At 41.5% G+C, this 25,562-nt stretch overlaps 1 protein-coding gene across 1 annotated transcript in view; it reads left to right on the top strand.

Moving 5' to 3' along the window:
* ULK2 (unc-51 like autophagy activating kinase 2) overlaps positions 1 to 25,562 on the top strand; it is a 711,692-nt gene that overhangs the window by 381,469 nt on the left and 304,661 nt on the right. Inside the window, exons 8-9 of the mRNA XM_044054320.1 lie at positions 631 to 704; positions 3,244 to 3,345. Of these exons, the coding sequence (XP_043910255.1) occupies positions 631 to 704; positions 3,244 to 3,345 (176 nt within the window). The remainder of the gene's footprint in view (positions 1 to 630; positions 705 to 3,243; positions 3,346 to 25,562) is intronic.

Genomic DNA, 25,562 nt, shown 5'->3' with positions numbered 1-25,562 from the left:
TGGTGTCCAGTTAGCAGCATGACCGCTGCAGGGACTGGGTGGGGGAAATGGGAGAGAGTGCCTGTTGCTGTCTTGCCTGTTCTTGGTGGAGGGAGACTGCCGAGTCTTAATGCCATAGCAGCATTAAGAGCCTGGCAAACTCCATGCTGCAAGCAATGTACAGTTTGGCTGGGAGGTTTTACATGTGCAGAAACTCACATACATCTCCTGAAGGAAGCAGTTGAAGAGCTGACAAGGCTGCCATAGGGTGAGGAAGGATTAAGGCATGCCCTCTGACAGCAATATAATACTGCATCAGTGTCCTCAGTCTACTCACCAGCTCTGAACATGGGTGGTGTTGAGCCATGGTCAGCTAATACCAACCCCCCGTGCTGGGAACCCAACATCGCTTAGCTTTGAAATTTTGCCACCAAATCAACATTTGTTCTTAGAACCTTGAATATGACTGCTGTGTGTATTATTCATTAGAAGCTACAGGGCCATTTTATAATTTGAGTCCCATACCTGTTAAAGAAGATGGCAGCTGCAGTTTTTGTTACAGCTAAAGTTGTAAGCTTGCAATATTTTTGAGCTGAACTTGTACCTTTTAGATGTTTAGAATGCTCAGTATTCTTTATTTCTGTTTAACAGCTGATTTTGGCTTTGCCCGCTATCTGCAGAGCAATATGATGGCTGCCACTCTGTGTGGGTCCCCAATGTACATGGTGAGTATTACTCTATGGAAAGGTTTAGTGCCATCTTGATGCATTTGTGGCTGTATCGGGAGTAGCCTTTATATCTGTGTACTTCTTGCTGTATAGCTTTTCATCAAGTGCTGTTAGTTTTCATTTTAAGTCTAGTCCACATAGTCATAGCTGCAACAGGTGAAGTTTATTGGCTTGATCAGAGACCAACTGGGCAACCTGCTGAGTACTTTTTTTCTTTTTTTTTTTTTTTTAGCACAGAGGATGCATTCTCTTAAACATGTAATGCAGTCTTTTACACAGGATAAATTCTCTTAAACATGTAATGCAAGGGATTGCATTCTTTCCATTTCTTAACTATTTAATTTTGAGATTAGCGTACCTTGGGATAAGTTATAATACTTACATTTGGTAGTCAGTTTGGTCTCCAAGATTCCTGTAAGTGAGCCTTGATTAGTACAGTGGCAGTGGATCTGCCAGTTACCCTTAACTCCAGTTAATGGCTTAATAAGAATGTCGTCATCTCCTAGGGAAGATGTCATGTGGTTTTTGGTTTCTATAATCTTGTTGACTATACTTGCTTACTTATTGAGGGTGGGGGAAGGAGGAGTGTACAGTATCTTCTTGATTGGTTTTGCACTTGCTTTAATTCCTCATTGGAAATGGTATTTATGTATGTATTTATTTATTTTGGAACAAAACAGTGTAAGAAACTTCTCTGTGTGGAAGATTTTCAGTCCATATATCTCTAGTCACACTGATGGGGGAAAGGATGTGAATTTAACATGTGTACCATTAATACTTTGTTTTACAGCACAGTAAACCACTCCCTTGCCTGATAAAAAGTATATATATATTTAGAAAGCTTGTGAGGAAACTATTATTCTGTTTTTGTTTTACTCAGATCGCTTGTCTGTGTTCTTAAAGGATTTTCGACTGGAAACAGACTGCCTGTCTTGCTTGGATTACTTTCAAATACTTAGTAATTCTGTACAATTATATATATTTTTATTATTTATTTATTTATTTTTTACTTAAAATGAGTTTAAGTTCGCTACTTCTACTGCTATTGTCTGATCTTATTAATATACAGTGATTAACTAGAGATATATGGACTGAAAATCTTCCACACACAGACGTTTCTTACACTGTTTTGATTTTGGACCCACTATACTTGTTTAGTTGGTTGTTTTGAGGTTTTGGGGATACCACAGAAATAACTTGTTTTATTTATTTATTTATTTTGGCTTGCATCAGACCTGTCCCTCATCGTTTACTCTGCTTACGTATACTGCTGTGTTTAAGAACAGAATTGCCTTACAGTACTGGTAGACCATTGTGTGTGTAGGAAAAGGGATCATGCGATTTGCCGTACCCATACCTTTCTTGCAGCTTTGAACTTTAAATGCTGTGTAGCATGTTTGTTCTTTTCATTTTTTTTTTAATTTATAGTTTATTGCATTCTGGTGTTGGCGTTTTGTTCTGTCTAGAGTAAATGTGTTCTTCTGAGCTGCTGCCATCCTTCTTGGTATTAGAAGCAGGAATCCAGGAAAGCATGAAAAAGCAAAATCAGGCACTGAATTAAAAATATTAATAACTGATAACTCAAGGTCATAATGATAAAATATCATGACTCTAAGGAAAAGTGAAACTTGACTGGTTGATAACCAAAGCACTACACACTGGTTTAAGAATTTCATTAGAATGAAAACTAGAAGCATACCTGCTTAGCCAAATCAGGAGTTATTTGCTTATGTGTTGCATTATGAACTGTGGTCCAGACTGTGTGATTAAAAGTAGTAAAGTCATCCTGAACAGAATGATTGTTTTGTGTTCATCCCCAACAGCAAATTGCTGACCATCATGCTGTTGCCTTTGCAGTGACCTCTCACTGTATCTAATTAGTTGTTGCATAGCTTTAGTCAGTGGGTGCTGGGGACTGATCTGCTGTTAAACTCTGGGACACTGGTGTTTGTATACCCTTACCTTTCCTTTTCTTTCCCCACCCAGGAGAGAGATGCACCTGTCCAAGTGCTCACTGGGCATATGTTTCCCCATATGACTCTTCTCTCACTTATGAAGCTTACTACTCATTCTTATAGTAGGCTTTAAATAACCTCTTTCCCCAAGGCTCCATAAGGAATCTGTACTGCAGTACCAGAATTTTTCCTCCATCTCCCCATGGGAGGCAAGCTGACATTCTCCTCTTATTTTTCCATTCTCCTAACTTCATCCTGTGGCACACAGGTTGCTGTTTAGCCCCATGTTTGCAGCAACCATAGCAGACACCTTGCCTTCCCCACCCAGTGCCTTCCTGAACAGTAATTTACAGAGTGTAAAGGATTGTGACCAGTTGTATAAAACTGCTTTTCTCATCAGTGTTAGCATCTCCACTGCACGTTTTTATTTTAAATACATAAATATGGTAAACCTTTTTTGCATTAATTGATAAAAATGTACAGATGGACATAAAGCAATGACCATACATTTGCATTTGTCTTTATAAAATGTGTTTTGAAACCCCTGGCTGTTATTACCTTTGCATCTTCTTTTTTTCTAGGCACCAGAAGTTATTATGTCACAACACTATGATGCTAAAGCAGATTTGTGGAGTATAGGAACAGTAATTTACCAATGTCTGGTAGGAAAACCACCTTTTCAGGTAAGTTCCAGTGGACTTCCAAGGAAGTCATTGTTCTCCTGTATTTGGCATTCATCAGATCTATCATTGAGTACAGTACCCCTTTGGTATGTGCCTAATTAGGCATATCCAGCAACTGGAACATCCACAGAGGTTCCTCACTAAAAGAATACAGGGCATAAGTATTATGTCCTATGCAGACTGCGTCAAGGCTCTATCCCTGTATTCTGTTTCCTACAGGCTTTTGAGGGGAGATCTATGCCTGGCATACAGGGCATTGTCAAACCCCACTGTGATGGACCTTCTGCATGTCCACAAAACAAACAGTACCAGAATTACCCGTTCTGAAGACTTAAACCTTGCCTGTGATATAAGTAGGACCTGCTGGAGAGATAAGTATGTAACCCAGAGACTACTCCGTCCATGGAACAGGCTCCCCCATCCATGTAAAGCAGAGTTCCTCCCTAATCCAATTCAAGCGCAACTTGGACAGCTGGATGGAAAACCGGAAATTCATCCCTGGTTTGGCACCCATGCCTCTGATGCAAACAGGTAACTTATAAATGGTTCATCTCCCAGGCCCATGCTTACACTTATCAAGGGTATCAGAACTTGTCAGAGATTTGGGATGCATGGCTAGGCTTAAAAAGGCCCCTGTGGTCGTTAGCCTAGTAAACACCTATGAACCTATGAGTAATAGCTGCTGGCTGCTGGGGCAAAGTCATTTTGAGGCATGTTACTGGGTTCCATTTTGTTTAGGGTCTCAGTGAACAAAATGCACACATTTTTCTCTATATATATACAGACTGGGCTGGAAATTATTTCAAAACTTTGCTGTGCACTCTCTGTGATTTGCATCATTTAGGTTTCCAGAAAATGTTAATGGGCAAGTGAGCCTTTATTGGAGGGGGTTGTAATAAAGTGCCAACAGATCCTCACGCTTTACTAACTGTTATAGAACATTATGCAGTTCAGTGAGTGCTCTGTGTGGAGATGTACTGTGTTATGATTCATAGTCACAGATATTGTAGAATAGTTTTCTGTCATTAGATGCCTGAAAAGTCTTTGTGCTGTAAGATGCATGGTGTGTTGCAGTTTATAAGAAGGTAGATATGATTTAAATGTCTTTGATGGTGGGTTTTACTTTACTGTATATGTTTTCTTTTCAGATTTTAGGAAATAATCTTTCTTTCCTGTTTTTTCCAGTGGAGATAACTTATAGGCAGCACCAGTCTTCCCAATGTAGTTGGCACCCAGTATCACTTTGTCATTTTTCCTTTGCCTACAACATTAGGTATGATGCCAGGTGGTTAATTACCTATGCCGAAGGAAAGGAAGGGAAAAACTAAGAGTAGTCTTATTACTGTAAACTATTTGGTTTAAAGCTCAATGAGTGTTTTACTAACCATGTCTTTTTTCAAGTACTTCCTAGCACTCAGTGAGTGCTGTTCTATTTCCTTTTCTGATTAAAGAAAGTCTCTTCAAGTTATGCTTGGGGAACCCTTTTCATTGACCTTTTGATGCAAGGCAGATGACTTCAGAAGGAAAGATCTCTTCTAGGTAGACACCATGAAGAAGATGAAAGCAGTTTATAGGCCTCTTATACCTTTACAGGACATATGTCAGGCAAAACCCTTTTTGGATCAAGACTTACAATGTAACAGTAATGTGGTACATATAGCAGTCATGTTCCTTTTTTTTTGTATGTGCAAAGAGACAGCTGGACTTTAGGAGAAAATATTATAACTCAGCCTGCATCTACTTGAAGTCTCATATTCCAGGTTTATGGAATCAATTGTATGGCAGATACCATTAGCAGAGAAGTAACACTGGCACTTGAATGAAAAATAGATTGGTACATTTTTCAAGACACTGTAAGTCTTCCAAAAGAAGACCTATTTGCTATACACCACAACAAACGGTGTTAATCTTTTTGCTGTCTAATTCCCCACAACACTGTTTGGAAGACAGAAGCTTTCTGTTTCTGATTAATTCAGATCTTTAAGTATTCCTCCTCTCAATTTCCTCATATTCAAAACATGCTAATCTAAGCTGACCAAACAAGGAAGGTCTAATTCTCATCGGTCCCTGTTATCCAAGACTGTTGTGGTAGTCTCTGCTAATGAGCCTGGTCATTCTTCCACCATGGCCATTACCTTTACATAAATCCTTACCAATATAATGAAAGTGCATGGTATTACATCCTAGTTTTTGAAATCCTGAACCTATCAGTGTGAGGGTTAGGTTTTTGATTTCAAACATCTTTTTCCACTCAAGTCTTAAATATCATAAAGAAGGCTGTGACCTAATGCAAGAAAACCTCTCATTCTGAAGTGGAAGATACTTGTTTCATAGACTGTCACAAGGTATAGTGCCTTTACATATTCTCATCCCAAGGCTGCTAGATTATGTAAATCATGTATTTGATTTCAGTGTAGCATATTCTGTCATCACTTTCCAAGTATCAGCAATGTTAATGACTTGTTGGAACTTTAAGATTTGATAACACAAGTTCAGAAACTAAGAAAATTTGAGTGTGACTTAGACGAAGTAACAATGACCTGCAGAAGCTGTTGTTATAAACCCCATGTGGCAGGTTGTTCCCCTCCCCCCACTTCCCACTGCGTATGTGTACTAGCTTCTACACTACTGTTACTTAGAAAACAGGGAATTCCTTAGACTAATCTTTTCTTGCATTTACTTGTCCATAGGGCACCTAGCATCTGTATGAAGATGTTGGGGGAGCCCAGCTATGAACAATATACATCAAATGATTTTGCCACAAGACATGAGTGATTCATCTGTATTGTATTACTGATTTCTTTGTCACTCCCAGTCCTTAGTCTTTGGCAGTGCTAACGAAGACATTTCTCTTGTTCACTATAGGAATTTATTGTACATAGCTTTGTACTTTTATTTATGACATTCCAAGAAACAATTACCGTTATGACATTCCAAGAAACAATTACCGACAAGTCTTCTTGTTGGCATCAGACTTCTTCAGAAAAGTGTCATGTGTCACTTTTTTTTATGGCAGTGTCATTTGCAGCTGTGAGCATTGCATTGAATTTAATCAAAATTAACAAAAAATATATATATACTTTAGCTAAGACAGTTGGGAATTTCCAAGCTTTTCTAGACTATAATGCTAGTTAGTCTTACTCCTGCTTCATCAGCTTCTGTATGTCTGCAACTGTAGTTAGGAAATCCCTCTACTTAGCACAGCTAATCACAAAGGTATTGTGTCCAGATTCCAACAGTTGGATAAACCAGTAAACTGCATAGCCCCTTACCAATAAGTAAACCATCAGCCACAGGCATTTAAAATTAAATACATTCTTTATTTAATTAAGGTAAAGTGTTATCCTTGAATATACATATGCAAACAGTCAAAGGTTACACAAGAAATTGAAAGTAAAACATTCAAAAATGACTAAAGATGGAAAAAACTGTAACCTTTAAACTAAAATTTGAGTGGTTATAGCTAAAAGATACACTCTTCCTTACACTGTATGCCTTTTCAGTCCGACATGCAATTTCAGTGTCCCTGCAGACAATGGTTCCACAATTTGAACTCTGTCCCAAAGGTATGCTACAAAGCAATAGTTCTTATGTCTTCGCTTCCTGAGTTTAGTTATCTGTTTTAAGTCTCAAAACATGGTTTCCTGGTGTTTTCCATAAAGCTTCCTCTGGATCATGTGTGAAGACGCATTGATGGCTCATAGCCATGCTGTTTTCCAGTTTTATTATAAAGCAACTCTTAAGTCATTCCTTTCCATCTCTTGCATTTTTTATATAATAAAGCACAACAGACTTAAAAGAACCTAATGAAATAAACTCAACATCTCATATGGGCTCCAATATTTTATGTGAACCATCTAATTTCCAAAATAAATTTTATAAACTAAAACCTGAAAACATTTGCAATCACAAGGCACCTGACCTGTACTAAAGGAAACAAGCTAAATATAAGGTGCAATGAATTATTTTATATTTAATTACTTAAATGTTTTGTAAGTGTGCCCTTGTACCATATTTTCTCCATTTGCTGGGGGGGGGTTCTCTTTTCCACACATAGATCATCTAGACATCACCTCTGCGATTGACACTTATTTGTCCTTTGTTATGGGATGAGACCACTGTAATGGGATGGCTTTCATTTTTTTTTCACCATCATTTATAGGTTCATAGGTTCATACTAGGCTATCTGCCCTAGGGCATTTATAAGCCTAGCCAGAGTGTGTGTGGCTTTCACCACCCCTTAGGATGCGAATACTATACCCATTAGTTTGCTGTGCCTCTGCCCAGCAGTGATACAGAGATGATTCCCGGGGTAAACCTACGATCACCCATCCACTCGTCAAGATTTCTCTTGAACAGAGTCAGTGAGGGGCTCTGCCTCACATGGACTGGGATTCTGTTCCATAGTGTAGGGAGTCTCTGGGTGATGAATCTGTCCCTCCAGCACGTCCTATTTATATCCGTGTTGAGGTTTAAGTCTCTTGCTCTCGTGGCTCTGGTGGATTTGGATTTTTTGAGGTGGTGCATGTCCATTAATTCCGGTTTGGACATGGCCTTGTATGTCAGGCACAGATCACCTCTGAGAAGACGGTATGCGACTGAATAGAGCTGGAGTTTCTTCAGTCGGGCATCATATGACATATGTTTGAGCCCCTTTATCCTTTTGGTGAGGAACTTTTGGGGTCTTTCCAACTGCTGCAGGTGTCGGGTAAGGTACATTCCGAATGGGGCGTTGTACTCAATCATTGGTCTGATAAGTGAAGAATACAGGGGTACAATGACCTCTCCTGATCTGGATGTGAATCCCTTCATGATCAGGTGGGCAATGTAGAAGGTCTTCTTAGAGCTTGCATAAAGACTCTTGGCTCACAAGAATACTGTATTCCAGATGACTTAAATACAACTATTAATTTCCCATTTATTTTAAGCATTATTTAATAACAAAACACAAGTAACATGTAAAAAACGAATGCATTCAGGGAACATCTCAAATGAGAAGCACTTTTTTAGTTTACACATTCATATTTTCCGTGAACCACACAATTCCCAAAATACCTTTCAGTAAACTAGAACCTGATAAACACTTGCAACAAGAAACCCATGACCCTTATTCCTATAAAAAGGAGCAAGCTGAATATAAACTCCAGTAAGCCCTTATGAATTGCCTTTCTTATGATTATTTACATGTTTTATAACTGAACCTTTTACCATATTTTACTTGGTGGGTATGGGAGGATGTTTTCTGTCCTCTGTACCTAAAACTTATCTAACCATCATTACTGCTGATGACACATTTGCCCCACTTTATGGGCCAAGAGCACTGTAACATGGAAACAACTTCACACCCAGTTTACTTCTTTTAACCTGTAAAGTGAATGGTCATTCAGGTAACTTCCATAAGTTTGTTGGATGTTTCTCCAAGATAAAATCTGAAAAGCATTTTCAAGAATATAGAATTTTTTCTCATTTTATTTAAAACATGTACTGTTTGTGCAGTTTTCTCAAAACGTGTACAGAAACTTGCCAACAAGTTTTCTTGGGGATGTCAAACTCCCTCAAATAACTATCACCTTAAGTTGTGTTTGTTTTATTTAGGAGAGAAACATTATTGTGATCAATATCTTCATTAACCCCCACAAGTTCTCTGGTATGTCCAAAGAGCAAAGAAGGAAAAAGGACTTCATCTGCTCTTCCGTTTCCTCATTCCATTTCAGAGAAAGATGATGGTGAGACTTTGACTTATGCAGATCGTTTATGATTGTCTTTTGGCTTGATACAAATTCTGGAAACAAAGGCAGTCTATCTGCCTCCTCCTTCTCTAAGAACTTTTCCTTTGGTGTTACGATGTACTGTTACAATGACCTTTCCTTGAAGATCTGCTGTTAATATGAGTGCCTCTTAGAACTGCACTTTTCTGTTGTAGACTTTATTTTTCCCATTCCCCATATTTAGCTTTTATTTCTTCCATCAAAACTACTCAACACTGTTTCCTTTTTAATGCTTGTAAACTCTTCAGTTTTATAATACACTTTTCTTTTTCCATTATTTTCCTACTTTGGAAAGCACAGCTGTCTTTCCTAATTTCTTTTCTCCCTTCGATACTACATGTCATCCTCATCTCTGCAGTCTTTCCTGTATTCATGCATGGTTTCATATTTATTAGGCACTGACCAAATGGACCTGTCATCCTTTCCTTCCTTTTTATTATCTGCCTCTTTATTTCCTGCCGTTACTAATTTTTGTCTTTATAATTTTTTCTGTCTGTCTTTTCTCCCTTCCTTATAATGAAATTGTTCTTGAATAACAGACTGTTGCTCCTAACTTTCTTTAGACTTTCCTCCTTCCTGTTTTCTTTCAAGTTATTCTCGACGGTTTGTACATATTTCACTTCACTGTAAATTATTTTAATTTTTTTCAACACTTACTTTACATTTTAATGTATTTTCCAATGAATTTCCCCCCAAAATACCCTTGCATTTCACATAATGATTGCCATCCTTCACAATATATAAATCCATTGCTTGGTAAATGTACAGCATCTTCATGTATCTGTTTCATTTTCACACACCATCCTCTGTATTGTGGTGAGACTGTCCACAATTTCACGGTGTTCCTTTCAGCTTATGGCTCTCTTTTCCCACAACACAATTTCTGAGTGAGATTGTGAGCTAGTTGTTTTAATGACATTGTTATATAGATTGCATTTTATAATCTCTTCAGACGCCACTTCCTATTTTTATAAATACGTAGCTTTAGATTATTCTAGCACAGTTTAATTTCAAAAACCAAAATCAGAACATTACTCTTCTGTATATTATTTAAAGCCTGTATGCCCCATGAGAAATGTGCAGTGTTTCTTAGATATTGTTTCAGGTGTATAACCAAAAATTCCTTTGAGGAAAAATGTTATAGTTAAGTCATACACACACAATTCCCTTTTTGTTGCACGGATGAGAAACAGTCTTTTGAGGAAACTGTAAAACTCTCTTGTTGTCATGTGAGTGCAGCTTTTTGATCCTTTTAACCAATATTCCTGCTTACCACATTTCTTTCATCACTGGCAGCAGCCTGTACTTTAGCTTCTGTCTTTTTTATGTTAAAGCGCACTAAACCCAGGAAGCTTCATTCCCTATTCCAGTAGATTCACAGACAGTTAACCTTCCTTAGTGGAAGACCAGCAAATCTAGTGGTATGCTTCCTTCCAGAGCTTCTTGTAGAAAAGAAATACAATGTCTAATAAGTAAGAGTCTCTGTTTTGTACTGTCAGTCGGTAACATTCAATGACCCCAGATTCAGCTTGACCTGCAAGGTGTATTTTGGAGAGTAAATCTTGCAACATGCTTTTACACTGAAATTCCTCCTGCTTCATCTGAAGAAAATGACAGCACTATTAGAATAGTCAGCTGTATCTGTCCACAGGGAAGTGAGGAGATGTATTACCAGGACAGCTTGCTGTTGTAGACTCTTTTGCGGTCCCTCCTAGAATAACTGCCCCTTAACTAGACTGAGGTTACCATTACCTCTTCCATTGCAGATTATGAGCTCCCTGCATTTGCTAAAAGGCTGATTTATCCAGCATCTAAGTTTTACCTGCTTTCCAAAGTCCCAAAAAAAGTTAACCTTCATCACCCCATTATGTCTGACATCCAACATTTTCTGGCCTGCCTTATGAAACCTTTGGGTAAATTCTTATTTTGCAAACCTTTTAGTAGGTGCCACACAATGCAAACACACTTTCCCATGTGTTTCATCAGATAAATTCACCTGAGGAAGTTTATAAGAAAACGCACTTGTATGTGTTGTGTGTTTATTATTTGAGAGTCAAAAGTCTTTCTACTGAGTATTCCAGTGTGTTGTTATGCAGCATTAGCTATAATGTTTTTTGTGGAGCACATTTGATGCACTTTATCACAGTTTGCCATTGTTTTGTAAATCCCTTCTTTTTTTATACTAAAAATACTCAGTGTGCCCTTTAGTTGTGTGACTGCTTCTGATTCACCTGCTCCCACTGTCATATCTTAATCGCTGTATACCGTGATCCACAGCAGTGATGGACTGATGGTATCAGTTTGTATTTTCTTAGGTTAATGGGAAATCAAGCAACTTCCTACAACAGGGCTTATTATTGGACCAAATATGTTTCCCATTCAGTAGCATATTTTTCCGCAAAGTAGTGTCGTTGACATGGGTACCATAATACTTGTTTTTGGCAATCCGTTAGTGAGTAGAAGAGCAATATTTTCTCTCTTTTACAGTGAGTAAAATAGCAATGTTTTCCCTCATTTACAGGTACACACATTTACAAACATTACATAGATGATGGTGAGTGTGTGTGCCATCTCCTGTTCCAAGGAAAACTCTACAGTCTTCTTTGATACATTTAGCAAGACCCTTCCAGCCCACCAGTATGTTGTCACTGTATCATCCTCTATCCTGCTTTTCTAAATGGTAAATTATCAGTTCTTGATATATGCTTAAAGGCATTAGTTTTCAGTAAACCCACTGATTTGCATTGCTTTCTTCTCTTCAGCTGTTACAATTTAGAGCATATAAAGATGGGTTTGCTTTTCCTTTTCAAACAATTTATTTAGTCCTGTAGGCTGTGAAATGGAATATTTCGCTGACCAAAACAGTCATGCATACTTGTTTTCTTTTTTTTTTTTTTTTAATCAACAGTGAAGATCCCTGAAGTACAGTGGAACCAAGCAGTCCAGTGAGTCACCAACATGCATGACAATTGTGAACTCCTAAAGAAAGGGTTCTGCCACAGCAAAAACATTCATTACACTTGTAGTACTGTTTAAACACAGAAGCCTTCTGTTTACATGCCCAGCATGACTAATTTACCTGTTTAGGCTGATGCTAATCTTTGTAACCCATTATGTTCTTCTGTTCCAGGGACTAGATTGGTCTCACTCTACAGCTTGAATTAACAGATTGCTGACTTTAAACTGTTTTTTTTCAAGGTATATGCAATGCACAAATGCGCTATTACCTTCAAACATTTGGCAGTTCACATCAGTATAATTATCCACACTTTCTGTCCCTTCCTCCATTTCTTCTTTGTTATCTTCTGGCAGTTCAGTATACAGCTGTACTCTGATGCTTCACTAGCCACTTTAGATACAACAGTGACTCAGTCAGCCTCTTGAAACTAGGCTTGCTACTTCATTTCTGTCTGGTATCTCTTGTATCATCTGTGACACTAATGCCACACCCTATCATCACTGACGTGGTTCTGTCTGGAGCATAGGGAAATTTCCTACGTGCTGCAGCAAATTTTATCTAGTGTGTAAAAATACTCTATCAGAAATACAGCATATCTTTTCTAAACCATTACTGTGGTGGCATGTCACATTTTGTAAACCATCACCATGACGGTGGATAACTATTCTGTGACCTAAGTCTCTGAATTTGTGTACGTGTACAAATTTCCTGAAACACAGTTGTCTGCTTTGTGCTTTTTTATCTGTTTTTTAGGGTACCATTTGTACTCCTTCTGTACGTAATTTAGAAAAGGGTTCATTTGTGCAGCTGTGTAGACATATGTGGCTTATTTATGTGGTTCAGTAAAGTCACACACACGGGTAGATGTAGACTTTTTCCCCATTTCACATCCTATGTATACTTGTTTGTTCGTTTTTTATAGTAACTGTGCAGCTGTATTATAACAGATAACAGTGTATGGTAAGCTCTGAATCTGTTGACAATCATTTATACTCCATAACATTATTTGCTAACGATACTCTTTTTTCCACTCTCTTTAAGGGAGATTATGTTCTTTTGATATTTGATATGCTAAGGTAATTACTCTTGTTCAGATTAAAGCTTTGATCTTGCTTTAATGCAGCAGAATATGACACACACTGATTTGTCCTAGAGCTTACACTGTCTCATAGCTAGCTGAGAGAATTTTCATCTAGTTTTATTTTTTTTGTACTGCATCATAGTTTGCTTCATATAGCAGCAGTACCTATTGAAGTAGATTTGACTTACTATGATAGGTTGAGCTCTACTGACTTAGCTCTGCCTCCTGCAACTTATACTAAAACTGATTGAAAATCCTTCCTACTAATGCTGAATGCAGCAAGAGTCCTATATTTAGAAGGTAAAATGTTGACATATACTTGTCATATAAATAATTCTGTGAGGCTCAGACTTGCTATGTTCATTTAACCCTCCTCCACCCCATCTTATTTTAGACCTTTTCATTTGTTTCACCAGGTTGTCTTCTACTATAGCCGTTGGAGGATGTTTTCCACACATCCCGTAAGCAGTATCTAATCTAGATCGCCACGGTTGGCGTTAGTTTTCACACTGGCTGTTCACTAGAAGAACAAAAATATTGCACCATAAAGAGGATGTTATACTTGCTATTTGAATGTTTGATATGATGTTGTCAGTCTCGCCTTTATTCTCACTGATGGGTCAGATCCGATTCACCGGATCCGTTTTGGCCTTTTACAAAAGCTGGAGGCCTTCAGCAAAGCTCATGGGCTTTCTACCTTACCCATAATGCCAGTACCTAACTCCCACAGATCTCGTTTGCCACTTTGGGAAGGATGTGGTTCTGAAGCAAGCTCTGAACTAAGTGCTTTTTTTCTTTTCAAATAATCCTTTTATGAACTTAGTTTTCTAGTTATTAGTTTAATGTTAGTTTAGAGATAGTCTTTCTGTACCATTTGATTATATCCCTTACCAGTATTTTTCACTGTTTAGTGAGCATTGATTCCCTTTTCCTTTCCCTACTAACGTCCGTTTAAATTAGAGGGCATTAATCCTTAATTGTTGTCCCTTCCCTTTCCTTTCTCGTCCATTTGAGTTAGAGGATGATTTCTTCTGTTTAATAATAAAAAAAAAGACTTCTATTTTTCCTGAATACCATCCTTCTGTTCAAGTTAGAGGATGTTCCGTGTGTGTGTGTGTGTGTGTGTGTGTGTGTGTGTGTGTGTGTGTGTGTGTGTGTGTGTGTGTGCTTTTTTGTATTTTTCCCTTAACGTACTTTCTTATCAGGATAATGTCTCAGAAGCAGGAAGGGAAACCTCTTGGTTTCAAAAAATGTGAACAGTGTGGGAAGAAGATGCCCCTGAGTGATTCACACACTTTGTGTGTATTGCTTGGGGCCTCTTCTTCTCCAAGAATCATGCTCTGTTTGCCATGGTTTTAACCAAAGGGCTCTTGTGGAGCCTAAAAACAAGCTGCTATTAAAGGGACTGCTGAAAACTCCTTTTTCTGAGGCAATTTCTCTGGAGTCTGCAACCTCTTCAAAATCCGACAAGTCACAAAAGTGTTCTTCTTTGACTCCAAAGTCTTCTTCGGAGCTGAAACAAAAAGCTCCTAAACTGTCTGCTCCCACAGAACCCACAGAGCAGACAGTCATTTCCAGATCCAAGAGTTCATCGGAGCAGCTACGACCTCTTCAGCTACCACTGAATTTAGATACAGGAGCCATTTTGCATCATTGTAACCAATATCTTCTAGGCCCCCTTCTCCATTCTTGACTAATTCAAGGTTTCCAACCCTATCTACTCAGTCTACCAGGAGTTTGTCTGAAGATAATGTGGATAGGGTAGTGCAGAATCTTCTAAAGACACTGGCCTTGCCCAAGTTGTTACTGGATCCCAACCCAAAGGAATCGGAACCAGTGAAGTCTTGCTTATCAGTGCCTGCTCCTCCTCCGATCCATCCCCTTGTTTCGGAGCTGGAAGATTCTGATGTCCAGCTTGTGTCTGTCTGAGATCCTTGATCCATGGGTTCCTTAGATCTGACATCTGCCCTGAGTGTTTCCGCTCAGTTGGAGCAGGAGACTTCTAGGAGCTGACACTCCCCAGTTGGATCCACAGAGCAGGTTTGGATCTCTCTGGATCTGACCCTGCCTCTGGGGGCTTCGTTACAGGAGTTTGGATCCTTCCTCCACCTCAGAGCTTCTGTTTCCAGTGCTTGAGATTCCTTCGGCCCCAACATCTCTTTTGTGAGATCTGGGGTGTTCTTTGGAGCAGGGACATAGTGCCTTCAAGATTATGAGGAGGATATTGACTACATCTCAGTCCCAGACATAGTCTATCCCATATCTTCATCCCAGTTCTGCGCCAGTGACTTTGCCTTCTCATATACCCTCTCCACAGGACCGCAGAGACTCCAGGCCTCAGGATATCCAGCAAGGGACCCCCCTCCTTCTTCTGAAACTTCCCCAGACTACCTCACTGAGGAAGTCCCTCAGAAAAGGACTTGAAAGAGGAAGCACCTTGACTCCCCAGAGGAGTCAATCACATCTGATACTGATCTCAATGATGCAGAAGGGTCCCCATGGTCACCTCCTGAAGATGCTTCCTTTGTAGACATCCTGGAAATGTTAAAATAGAGAGATGACTGACAGTCCACAACCCCTTCAGCTGAGGAGTTCAGTATACCTGAAACCTTTCTGGTCTCGCCCTTCCACCTCTTGGGTGAACCCTCCTTCTGATGAGCTTATTGATTTAATCTCTTGAAAGGCTTGGGAGACCCAGATTCCACAGAGCCGACTCTTAGGAGACCAAATAAATATATCACTGCCCCTTCGAACAATCCTTTCCTTACTAAAGGTATAATAGTTGATGCCGTGGTCATAGCAGTGGGCACTAAAAAGGAACGATCTGAGACCAATTCCACTATCCTTCCCCCAAATAAGGATTCTAGGAACACAGATAGGTATGGGAAGTGCATCTTTTCATCAGCAACCTTTGCCAATGGTCGCTGAACTACTTGACCCATTTTATTAGGTTACAGAGGGAACTGTTAAATGAACTGTCAGACTCCCTCCAAGGAGCTGTAGCTGATGCGGAAGCAGACAAAGTAACTGCTCAGCTCACCACCCTGAACACTGTTGTAAACTCCTCCTCTCATATGTAGCAGATGGAATAAGTAGGGCAGTGGGTTCAAGCATTGCTCTTAAGAGGCAGGCCTAGATGCACCTTTGCAATTTCATGGAGCCCTTCAAGTTTTCCTTCATTAACGCCCATGATGATGATGATGATGCCCTTTTGATGGCTCCTCTCTTTTTGGGCCCAAAGTAAAAGAAACACTCACCAGCTGTAAACAGGAAGATAAGATCTTATCTTTTGTTGGAGTGTGTTTTTCCACACCTACTAGACCCTTTCCCGAAGGTCAGAGAGGTAGTGGAATGATGTGGTTCAAAAAAATCACAATGGTATTTCCAAGACACACAGGGTGAAAGTTCCGCTAGAGGCAGAGGGGGAACAATAATGGAAGACGCTGCCCTCACTGCAGGGGTGGCCTGCGTAATCAGGGCTCCAGAGAATCTTCCTTTGGTAGGCCCTTTCAGCTCTCCTGAATGGGTGCCCCTGGAGGCAGTCATGGGACAATTGTGTCTGCATCTTCATACCTTGCAAATGATGATAAATGACAGGTGGATGCAGGACATACTATCCAGGATTCACATTATTCCCTTCTCCCACCCCACTCCTGTATAAACAAATCAGTTCCAGACATTCCACCCAGTCAAAAGGAACAAGCAACCACAGAAATTCAAAAGTTGCTAAGAAAAAGAGTCATCCAAGAAATCCCTGCAGACCAGAGAGGATTCGGAACATACTCAAGGTTCTTTTTGGTTCCATTGAAAACAGGAGACTGGAGACCCATTTTGGACCTCGGCATTCTGAACAAATCTGTGAAGAAGACCAAGTTCCAAATGGTGACACTGCAGTTGATACTTCCATTCCTCGAAAAAGACATTTGGATGTGCTGTATAGACATTCAGGATGCGTATTACCATATGCGAATGGAAAGGTGATCCAGAAAGCACTTGCACTTCCGGCTTGGAGCCGGTCACTTCCAGTTTCAAGCTGTGCCCTTTGGTCTGACTACAGCCCCCAGAGTGTTCACCAAATACATGGCAGTAGTGGCTGCTGACCTGAGACGCCAAGGATTCAGGGTGTTTCCATATCTGGATGACTGGCTCATAACTGCCCCAACCAGGCATCTTCTACTACAAGCCAGGGACTGTACTCTACAGCTCTGTTCCTCCCTAGGTATTACAATAAATTATTAAAAATCTGCTCTAGAGTCATGTCAGAGCTTGGTCTTCATAGGAACAGAGATAAACACAACAACAATGATAACAAAACTTCCACAGGACAGAGCAAATGATCTTCAACATTATGTATGAATTTTGATCAGAAAGAAATGAGCTTCTGCCAAACTAGTTCTCCAAGTACTGGGAAAAATGACTGCTTCAGTTGATGATGTTTGTGTTTCACTGTTGCAGTCATCACATTTGGGTTATCCCTGCCAGGGTAGCCCTTGGCCGACCCGAATACCAGAGACTTAGTATTTCTGCATCAGTTGCTGTCGCTTCAGGACTGACGACAGGTCATCAGTAGTATAAGGAAAGGCAGTCAGCGCCATTACATCAGTCTTTCTTGCCGCGGAGCCCGAAGCAGAAGCAGTTCGCATGAGTGCCAGTTGGCCGCTACCTGAGTTTCGTCATCCGAATTGAAGATGAAGTCTTCTAAAGGTAAGTACCCCGTTGGGGATCCTTTTTTCTTGCACTAACCGATGTCAGAAGAAGTTAACAATTGTCTCGCCTGTGGAAAGCAAATACCACACCGAGACTTTCATTCTTACTGTGTCACTTGCTTAGGTCCAGACCACGACATCCCACGCTGTCACTTTTGTGCTTTGTTCCAATGCCAGAACTGTACGTCATTGGGCCCTTATTGTAGCTAGATATTTTCACTTACAGTCCTCGAATTCCAAAATGGCTTCAGTATGCCATCCAACAGCAGATCTTCTAGAACAACATAAGGATAAAGACAGAGACATATTGCATAGGTCCAAACCTACCGATGACGCTTCCGTTAAGCTAGTCATCAGTTCTCCAGTCCTCAGTGAGGCGCTTTCGCAGCCCCTGATGCCCGCTTCTGTGGATTCGCAGGCCGCTACCGAGACCCTTTCAGAGTCCGGTATGCCGCAAAACTCTTCTTCGACTAAGAATCCTGCGGTTGTCTCTCCCTCGGATGGGTCTGGAGCTGCTGAGCAGGCACCGGCTTCTGAGGAAGTACTTCGCACTACAGATTTTCGACACAAACCGATTTCTTTCGCATCTACCGTTCTTTTGAAAACTACTGAGTTTCTAAAGCCCAAGGTACAAAAAACACCCAAGAAACCGACCCAATCTCAGGCACCTGCTTCCTTGCCTCAGTCTCAAATGCTTAAAATGGCGGAGGACCTTATCATGCTGATCAGGGGAAGCCAAGCTACCCTTTCCAAAAGAAAAAGAGCTCTGTCCCTAGTAGTTTTGTCTGAACAGGAGTCTGATGACTCTGATGCATCTGAATATGAAGACATGCAACCCCTCTCTGCTTATGAGGATTCTGATGCAGAGGATTCCATTCCTTCAGCTTCTCCACCCAAGGATTTTTCCTTTGGGGAAACCCTTCATTCTTTAAGGGAGCATTTCCAATGGGAATGTCAGGAGTAACCTCAGTCTAAAAAGAGACTCGGGGAATTCTTAGATCTTCCACAGCACAGACCCCTGGTTATTCCCCCAGTCCTGGATGTTGTCGACGATGTTTTCCTGGAATCCAGTTTGACTCCTGACACCCTCCCTCCTGCACCCAGAAAACCTGACAGGTACTATAGAGTCCCTGACTCACACAAATTTCTTTTCAAAAATCCTACAGCTGACCCTGAGGTAATTTCTCAAGGGCCTGAAGGAATTTGAGCAACCTCTGCTAAGAATCCCACCCCCTCAGATAGGGATTCCCGAGCACTAGACAGATGGGGTAAAAAAGTATACACCTCTGTTACACTTGCTATCAGAGCACTAAATTGCCAGTTCCATATGCTAAAATTTCAGCAACATACCATGGAACTCCTAAAACAAAAAGTGTCTTTCTTTCCTGCTTGTGCAGAATCTAAAGGGTTACAAGAGTTAATGCATTCTGCAAGTCGAGTGACTAAGCACACCTTACACTGTGGTTTTGATGCCCTAGAAGCTTCTTGCAGGGCAGCAGTCACTTTTTCTGTCCTTAGAAGGCATGCGTGGCTTAAGGAACAGCCCTTGCCAGGCCATGTTAAATCTAAATTATTGGATGCACCCTTGCACAAAGACAACTTATTTGGCACTAAGGCAGAGGAGGTCTTAAAAAAGATGGAAGAAAAAGCTAAATCTATGCAGACAATTAAGGATTTCTTACAGGTCCAGCCACCCAGGTTCAGCAGGCATTGCCCCTCCAAGCACTGGTCCATTCCTGCTCCCACCAGGTCAATTCAGCCCGGACCCTTGGGAAGCAGACCCCCCAGACAACAGCCACAGGGGAATGCAGAGATCAAAACAGTGGAATTCCTCCACTTCAAAACCAGGGAGTTCTATGCCACCCCCTCATGGTAAGAACTCACAATGACTCTTCACCCCCAACCCCTCCCTCTGCCCACCTTCACTTACCCCTGGGAGGAAAACTCTCCTTTCACGCAAGCACCTGGGCCACCATTACCAAATACCGCTGGGTCCTCAACATAGTGTCCCAGGGATACAGATTTTCCTTCCACACACTTCCAACCCCAAAAGGGTTCCCAGATCTACCTCCAGACCAGTGGGTAGAGGCGCAAAAACAAGTCCTTTCCCTGCTGTCTATGAGGACAATAGAGCACATTCCTGCAGAACAGAAAGGTCAAGGTTTCTACTCCAGACTTTTTCTGGTACCCAGAAAAGAGGTCACCTGGCACCCCATCCTCAATCTATCCATTCTAAACACCTTCCTGGTGATACCAAAATTCAAAATGCTCACTCTGCAACAACTGCTACCCATGCTGTCCAAGTATGCTTGGCTAGCCACCCTACACCTAAAAGAAGCCTACCTCTACATTCCTATCAGGGAATCATGCAGGAAATATCCACGTTTCAGGGCAGGATCTCTGTACTTTCAGTTCTCTGAACTTTCCTTTGGCTTATCTACTGGTCCCAGAGTTTTCACAAAATGTCTGGCTCCTGCCATTGCCTTTTGCAGACAAAGGAATATCCAAATTTACCCATACTTAGATGACTGCCTAATTCAGGCAGACAGGAAAAGCTGCTCAAGCACCTGGTCTTTGTAAAGTCTCTACTGACCTCCCTAGGGTACACTATCAACGAAAACAAATCCAAGCTAGTACCCACCCAAAGGATTATATTCCTGGGAGCAGGCCTGGACACAGCATCCCAGATGGCATTCCTTACACCAGAAAAGCAAACTTACTTGACAGCCTACTTCTCTCAACTAGCCACCAGACCCCAGTTATCTACAAGGAAAATCCTGCAAGCTCTGGAGTTCATGGCATCTTGCATTCTACTCATTCCATATGCCAGACTGCATATGAAGGAACTTCAGTGGTACCTAAAAAACCTTTGGTATGAACACTCTCAAGACCTGGAAACTCTTATACCTATGGTACCTTGCCTAAGGAAAGATTTTCTGTGGTGGGCAGCAGCATGCTTCCACAACAAGGGACTACTTTTCTCACCATCCCCCTCCACCCAGACCCTCACCACAGATGCATCAGACTATGCCTGAGGGTGCACACCTGGACGGCAGGTGCATACAGGGCCAATGGACCCCACAGCAAATCCATCTGTACATCAACCAAAAAGAGATGTTAGCTGTCCAGCATGCATTACAGCTTTCAGGCCTCTTCTCTTCTCAGGGGCTCTCCTGGTCAAAACAGACAACACCAATGTGATGTAGTATATCAACAAGCAGGGAGGTACTCACTCCTACCTTTTATGCAGGCTGGCCATGAATCTTTGGCACACAGCCTCTGCCATGTAGCTCCACCTGTTAGCATAATTCCTGCTAGGTTCTCTAAACTCTCTGGCAGACCACATAAGCAGAAATCTTCTGGACGCACATGAGTGACAACTAGACAAAAGAACCTTCACCCTAATAACTCAGAAATGGAGCATCCCAAAGGTCGACCTCTTTGCCTCCCACACCAACCATCAGCTCAGCAAGTTCTGCAAGAGGGAGCATCACTGCATGGCTTGGAAAGTGGATGCCCTGTCCTTCCCCTGGGTCAATCTATCAGTCTCTGCCTTTCCTCCACTACCTCTCATCATTAGGGTACTGCTCAAAATAAGGGAGGAAAAACCAAGGACAATTCGTAATGCTCCAGACTGGCCCTGCCAGTACTGGTACCCACTGCTGCGCAGCCTGTCTGCACTGCCACCATGGCATCTCACTCAGACCCCAACCCTCCTGACCCAGAGGGAAGGAGAATTCTTGCATCCCCAATTGCAGACACTCAGTTTGGCAGCCTGGCTTATTCCCTGACCACTGATCAATATGCCAACCTCAGTAAACAGGTTCTAGATGTTATACATGAGGCCAGATGCCCTAGCACTAGAAAGTACTATGCTGACAAATGGAAAATGTTCTATACCTGGATTCAGGCTAAGGGAGCCGATATGGCACAGCCCTCCCAACCTCTCATCCTGGTTTGCCTAGCTGACCTGTTACACAGTAGTCACTCCTTTTCGTCTATTAAAATTCATGCCTCTGCTATCTCTGCTCATTTCCATACAGAGCAGCCCCTTTTCTCACAACCTCTGATCAAACAATTCGTAAGAGGGGCAACAACTTGAGGCCACCCAGAAGAGCACATACCCCAGTTTGGGCCTTAACTTTGTGTTGGAAAAGCTCACCCTGCCACCCTTTGAACCAGCATCTTCAGCAGAGTTAACATTTCTCTCCTGGAAGACAGCTTTTCCTCTGGCCATCACTTCAGCCAGAAGAGTCTCTGAGCTACAAGTACTCATGGCTGTAGAGCCCTTCATCATCTTCCATGCTGACACGGTTTCACTCAGGACTAACCCATCCTTCACGCCCAAAGTGGTGTCCAGTGTGGCTTTCAACCAATACATTAATTTGGCCACCTTTTTCCCTAACCTACAAAACAAGGGGGAAAGGATCCTGCACTCTCTCGATATGCACAGATAGCTCAGATTCTATCTAGACAGGACCAAATCATTCAGAAAGTCTGATCAATTACTGGTTAGCTTTGCAACAGGGGCAAAGCCATCTCCAAACAAACAATTTCCAAATGGATAGCACACTGCATCCATTTCTGTTACAAGCAACATGGAAAACCTCCCCCTAAGGGGGTAAGGACTCACTCCACCAGAGCAGCGTCCACCTCTGCAGCCTTCCTCAGAGGAGTCCCCACCAGGGACATCCTGGAGGCTGCCACCTGGACATCTGTTCACACTTTCACCAAGCATTACCACCTGGCTATCTTCTCCAAATCCAGGGCAGGCTTTGCCACTGCAGTCTTGCAGGGCATCCTAGCCAGCCCCTACTCTCCTTGACTGCCTCCACCCTTTTCCTTAGCTTTGTGGATCAACCCAAATGTGATGACTGCAACAGTGAAACACGAAAAACATAGTACAGTTGTGTACACTTACCATAAATGTAGATGTTCAAGTGTATTCACTGTTGCAGTCCTGGTTTCCCTCCCTCCATCCCCCTCTCCTTTTGCTCTTTCCTAACAAGGGACTTTTTGGTATTTACTTTCTACTGGTGGAGTTCTTCCACCATAACCTGGCTCCCACTTAGTGGCTCCTGACAGGGCAAGAAAAATTGATGTAATGGCGTCGGCTGCCTTACTTTATACTACTGACGACCTGACGTCAGTCCTCAAGTTACAGCAACTGATGCAGAAATACTAAGCCTCTGGTATTCAGGCCGGCTGAATGGTTACGTTTGATGCAGTAGTCAGTTCTAGAACTTCCTATGACACACAAGATCATGATAACCAATTATTCATGCAAAAAGGGTCTCCAGTGGTGGATTTACTCCCCACTGGTATCTCAAGGCGTCACTTTTTCCCCCACTACCCCAAGCCAAGGTGACCATGGGGGGTATTATCTTGGGAAGACAGTTCAAGGCATCTGGCAGCAGCAACACGATGCTCATTTGCACATAAACGTCCTGGAGATGAGGGTGGTGCTTTTGCCATTGCAAGCATTTCTCTCTCCCTCTAGGAACGATAGCAATCCAAACGGATAATATGTCTGTGGTCTGGTACATAAACAGGAGGAACCAGATCTAACCCCCTGTGTCAAGAAGCCCTGAGGGTCTGGCAATGTGCAACAGCTTCCAACCATTTTCTGATAGCAATGTACATCCCAGGGAAATCCAGCATAATTGCAAACAAATTGAGCAGAGCCAGTGGTCTCTCAATCAGAAAGTTGCAGAAGAGATATTCTGAAAATGGGGCCAGCCTTGCTGCAACCTCTTTGCTTCGCCCACCAATGCAAAATGCAGCAACTACTTTGCCCTGATCCCTCCTCCAGGGGAGTCATCAAGTGATGCACTTGTTCACGATTGGCCCTTGGATTTCTTTATGCCTTTCCTACAATTCCACTAATCCACAAATTTCTGCAGAAAGCAAGTTTGTTGGAGACATCAGTAATCCTAATTGTCCCCTATTGACCTCAACAAATTTGATTCCCCTTCCTTCAGCCTCATGTTCAGGATGAACTATGGATTCTGGATCCTGTTCCAGACCTTCTGAGTCACCCAGCAGGGATGGTTCATCCCAGTCTGAACAGTCTCAAACTAACAGCTAGGATGCTCCAGTTTCCCTGACTGCCAGGACTCCTCTCCTCTCATCACCAGTAAAACATATTTTTATTATCTTTCCATAAATCATCTACATGTAAACTGTACAAAGATAAATGAAAGACATTTGTTTCATGGGCGAGCAATAGACAAATAGAACCCTTTACTGTACCCATTCATTCAATTGTAGAATTTTTGGCTAAACTTTTCATTGAAAGTGCTGCTGCAGCTGCTATTAGAGTACAGTTGACAGCAATTTCAAATTTTCATACAGGAGAAAATGGTTGTGGTATCATGTCAAACAGACTTTGTAAGGCATTGTTGAAGGGAACTACAATGCTTAGACTCTCATACAAAAACCCATCCCCACCTTGGGATCTGAATTTTGTATTGTCAAAAGTTAACTGTCCTCTCTTTGAGCAGTCTGCTATGTGTGACTTGAAGTATCTTTCCTGGAAAATACTCCTCTTAGTGGCATTACCTCAGCAAGGAGAGTTTCAGAATTACAAGCTTTATCAGCCAAGCTGCCATACCTGGTATTTCATAAGGACAGAGTTTCTTTATGCACCAACCTTTTGTTTCTGCCCAAAGTTGTGTCTGAAACTAACCTTAATCAATCTATTGAGTTACCGGTATTCTTCCCAAATTTTCAAAATAAAGGGGAATATTCATTGCATCTACAGGACATTCATAGACCGTTACGTTTCTACCTACACAGAACTGCAGAAATCAGACAATCAGGTCAAATATTTGTTTCTTACTCTGACATTAAGAAATGCCTACCAGTATCCAAAGTTACATTATATAAATGACTTTCACAGTGTATTTCCTTCATTTATATTTCTAAGAATAAAACTTTTGCTACTCCTGTTAAAGCTCATGCTACTAGAGCGATCGCTACTTCTGCAGCCTTTCAAGCTAGGCTGCCTTTGGATAATATCTGTGCTGCAATACCTTTATTACTCATTACAAAGTGGATTTGGCCTCCAGGAGTAGAGCATCTTTTGGTTCTATGGTTCTGAGAAATATTCTCCCATGTGCCACCCAAGAGTCAGGTAGCTTGGGATGCGGTCCCATCAGTGAGAATAAAGGCGAGATTGACAACATCCCATAAAGAAGTTATGTACTCCTGGGACATTGAGTGGCACTAATTGGATATTATAGGACTCTATAGCCTCAGAAACAATCTTTTCTATTAATCCATGAAGACTGTATTATCAGGGGCAAACAAGATCTGAGGGAGTTAGAGAATGGCATTATAGATAAGGTAGAATGCCCACGAGCTTTACTGAAGGCCTCGAGCTTTTGTAAAAGACTGAGACGGATCCGGTTGAGATGGACAGCACACATGGAATTATGGTAAGTACATAACTTCTGTTTTTTTTTTTTTACACTCTGATACTCAAAGGCTGTAGGGCAGGTGGGGTGTCAGAAAGTATGTGTCTTTTGGCTTTTCCCGGTTAGGGGTCGCCACAGCAGAACTCCGGTCCGCTAATGATTGGCAGTTAATTTTTACATGCCGAGTTGCCAGCCCTGATGCACAACCTTCAATGAAGGTACGCCCATTTACGTATGTCTCCACTCAGAAGATGCTCTAGCTGAGAATCGAACCGGACAGCGTCT

Source organism: Protopterus annectens, chromosome 13.part0 (genome assembly GCF_019279795.1).
Source record: "Protopterus annectens isolate FY-2018-M chromosome 13.part0, PAN1.0, whole genome shotgun sequence".
NCBI classification, from domain to species: Eukaryota; Metazoa; Chordata; order Ceratodontiformes; family Protopteridae; genus Protopterus; species Protopterus annectens.
This window is presented reverse-complemented; position numbering and strand designations above follow the sequence as displayed.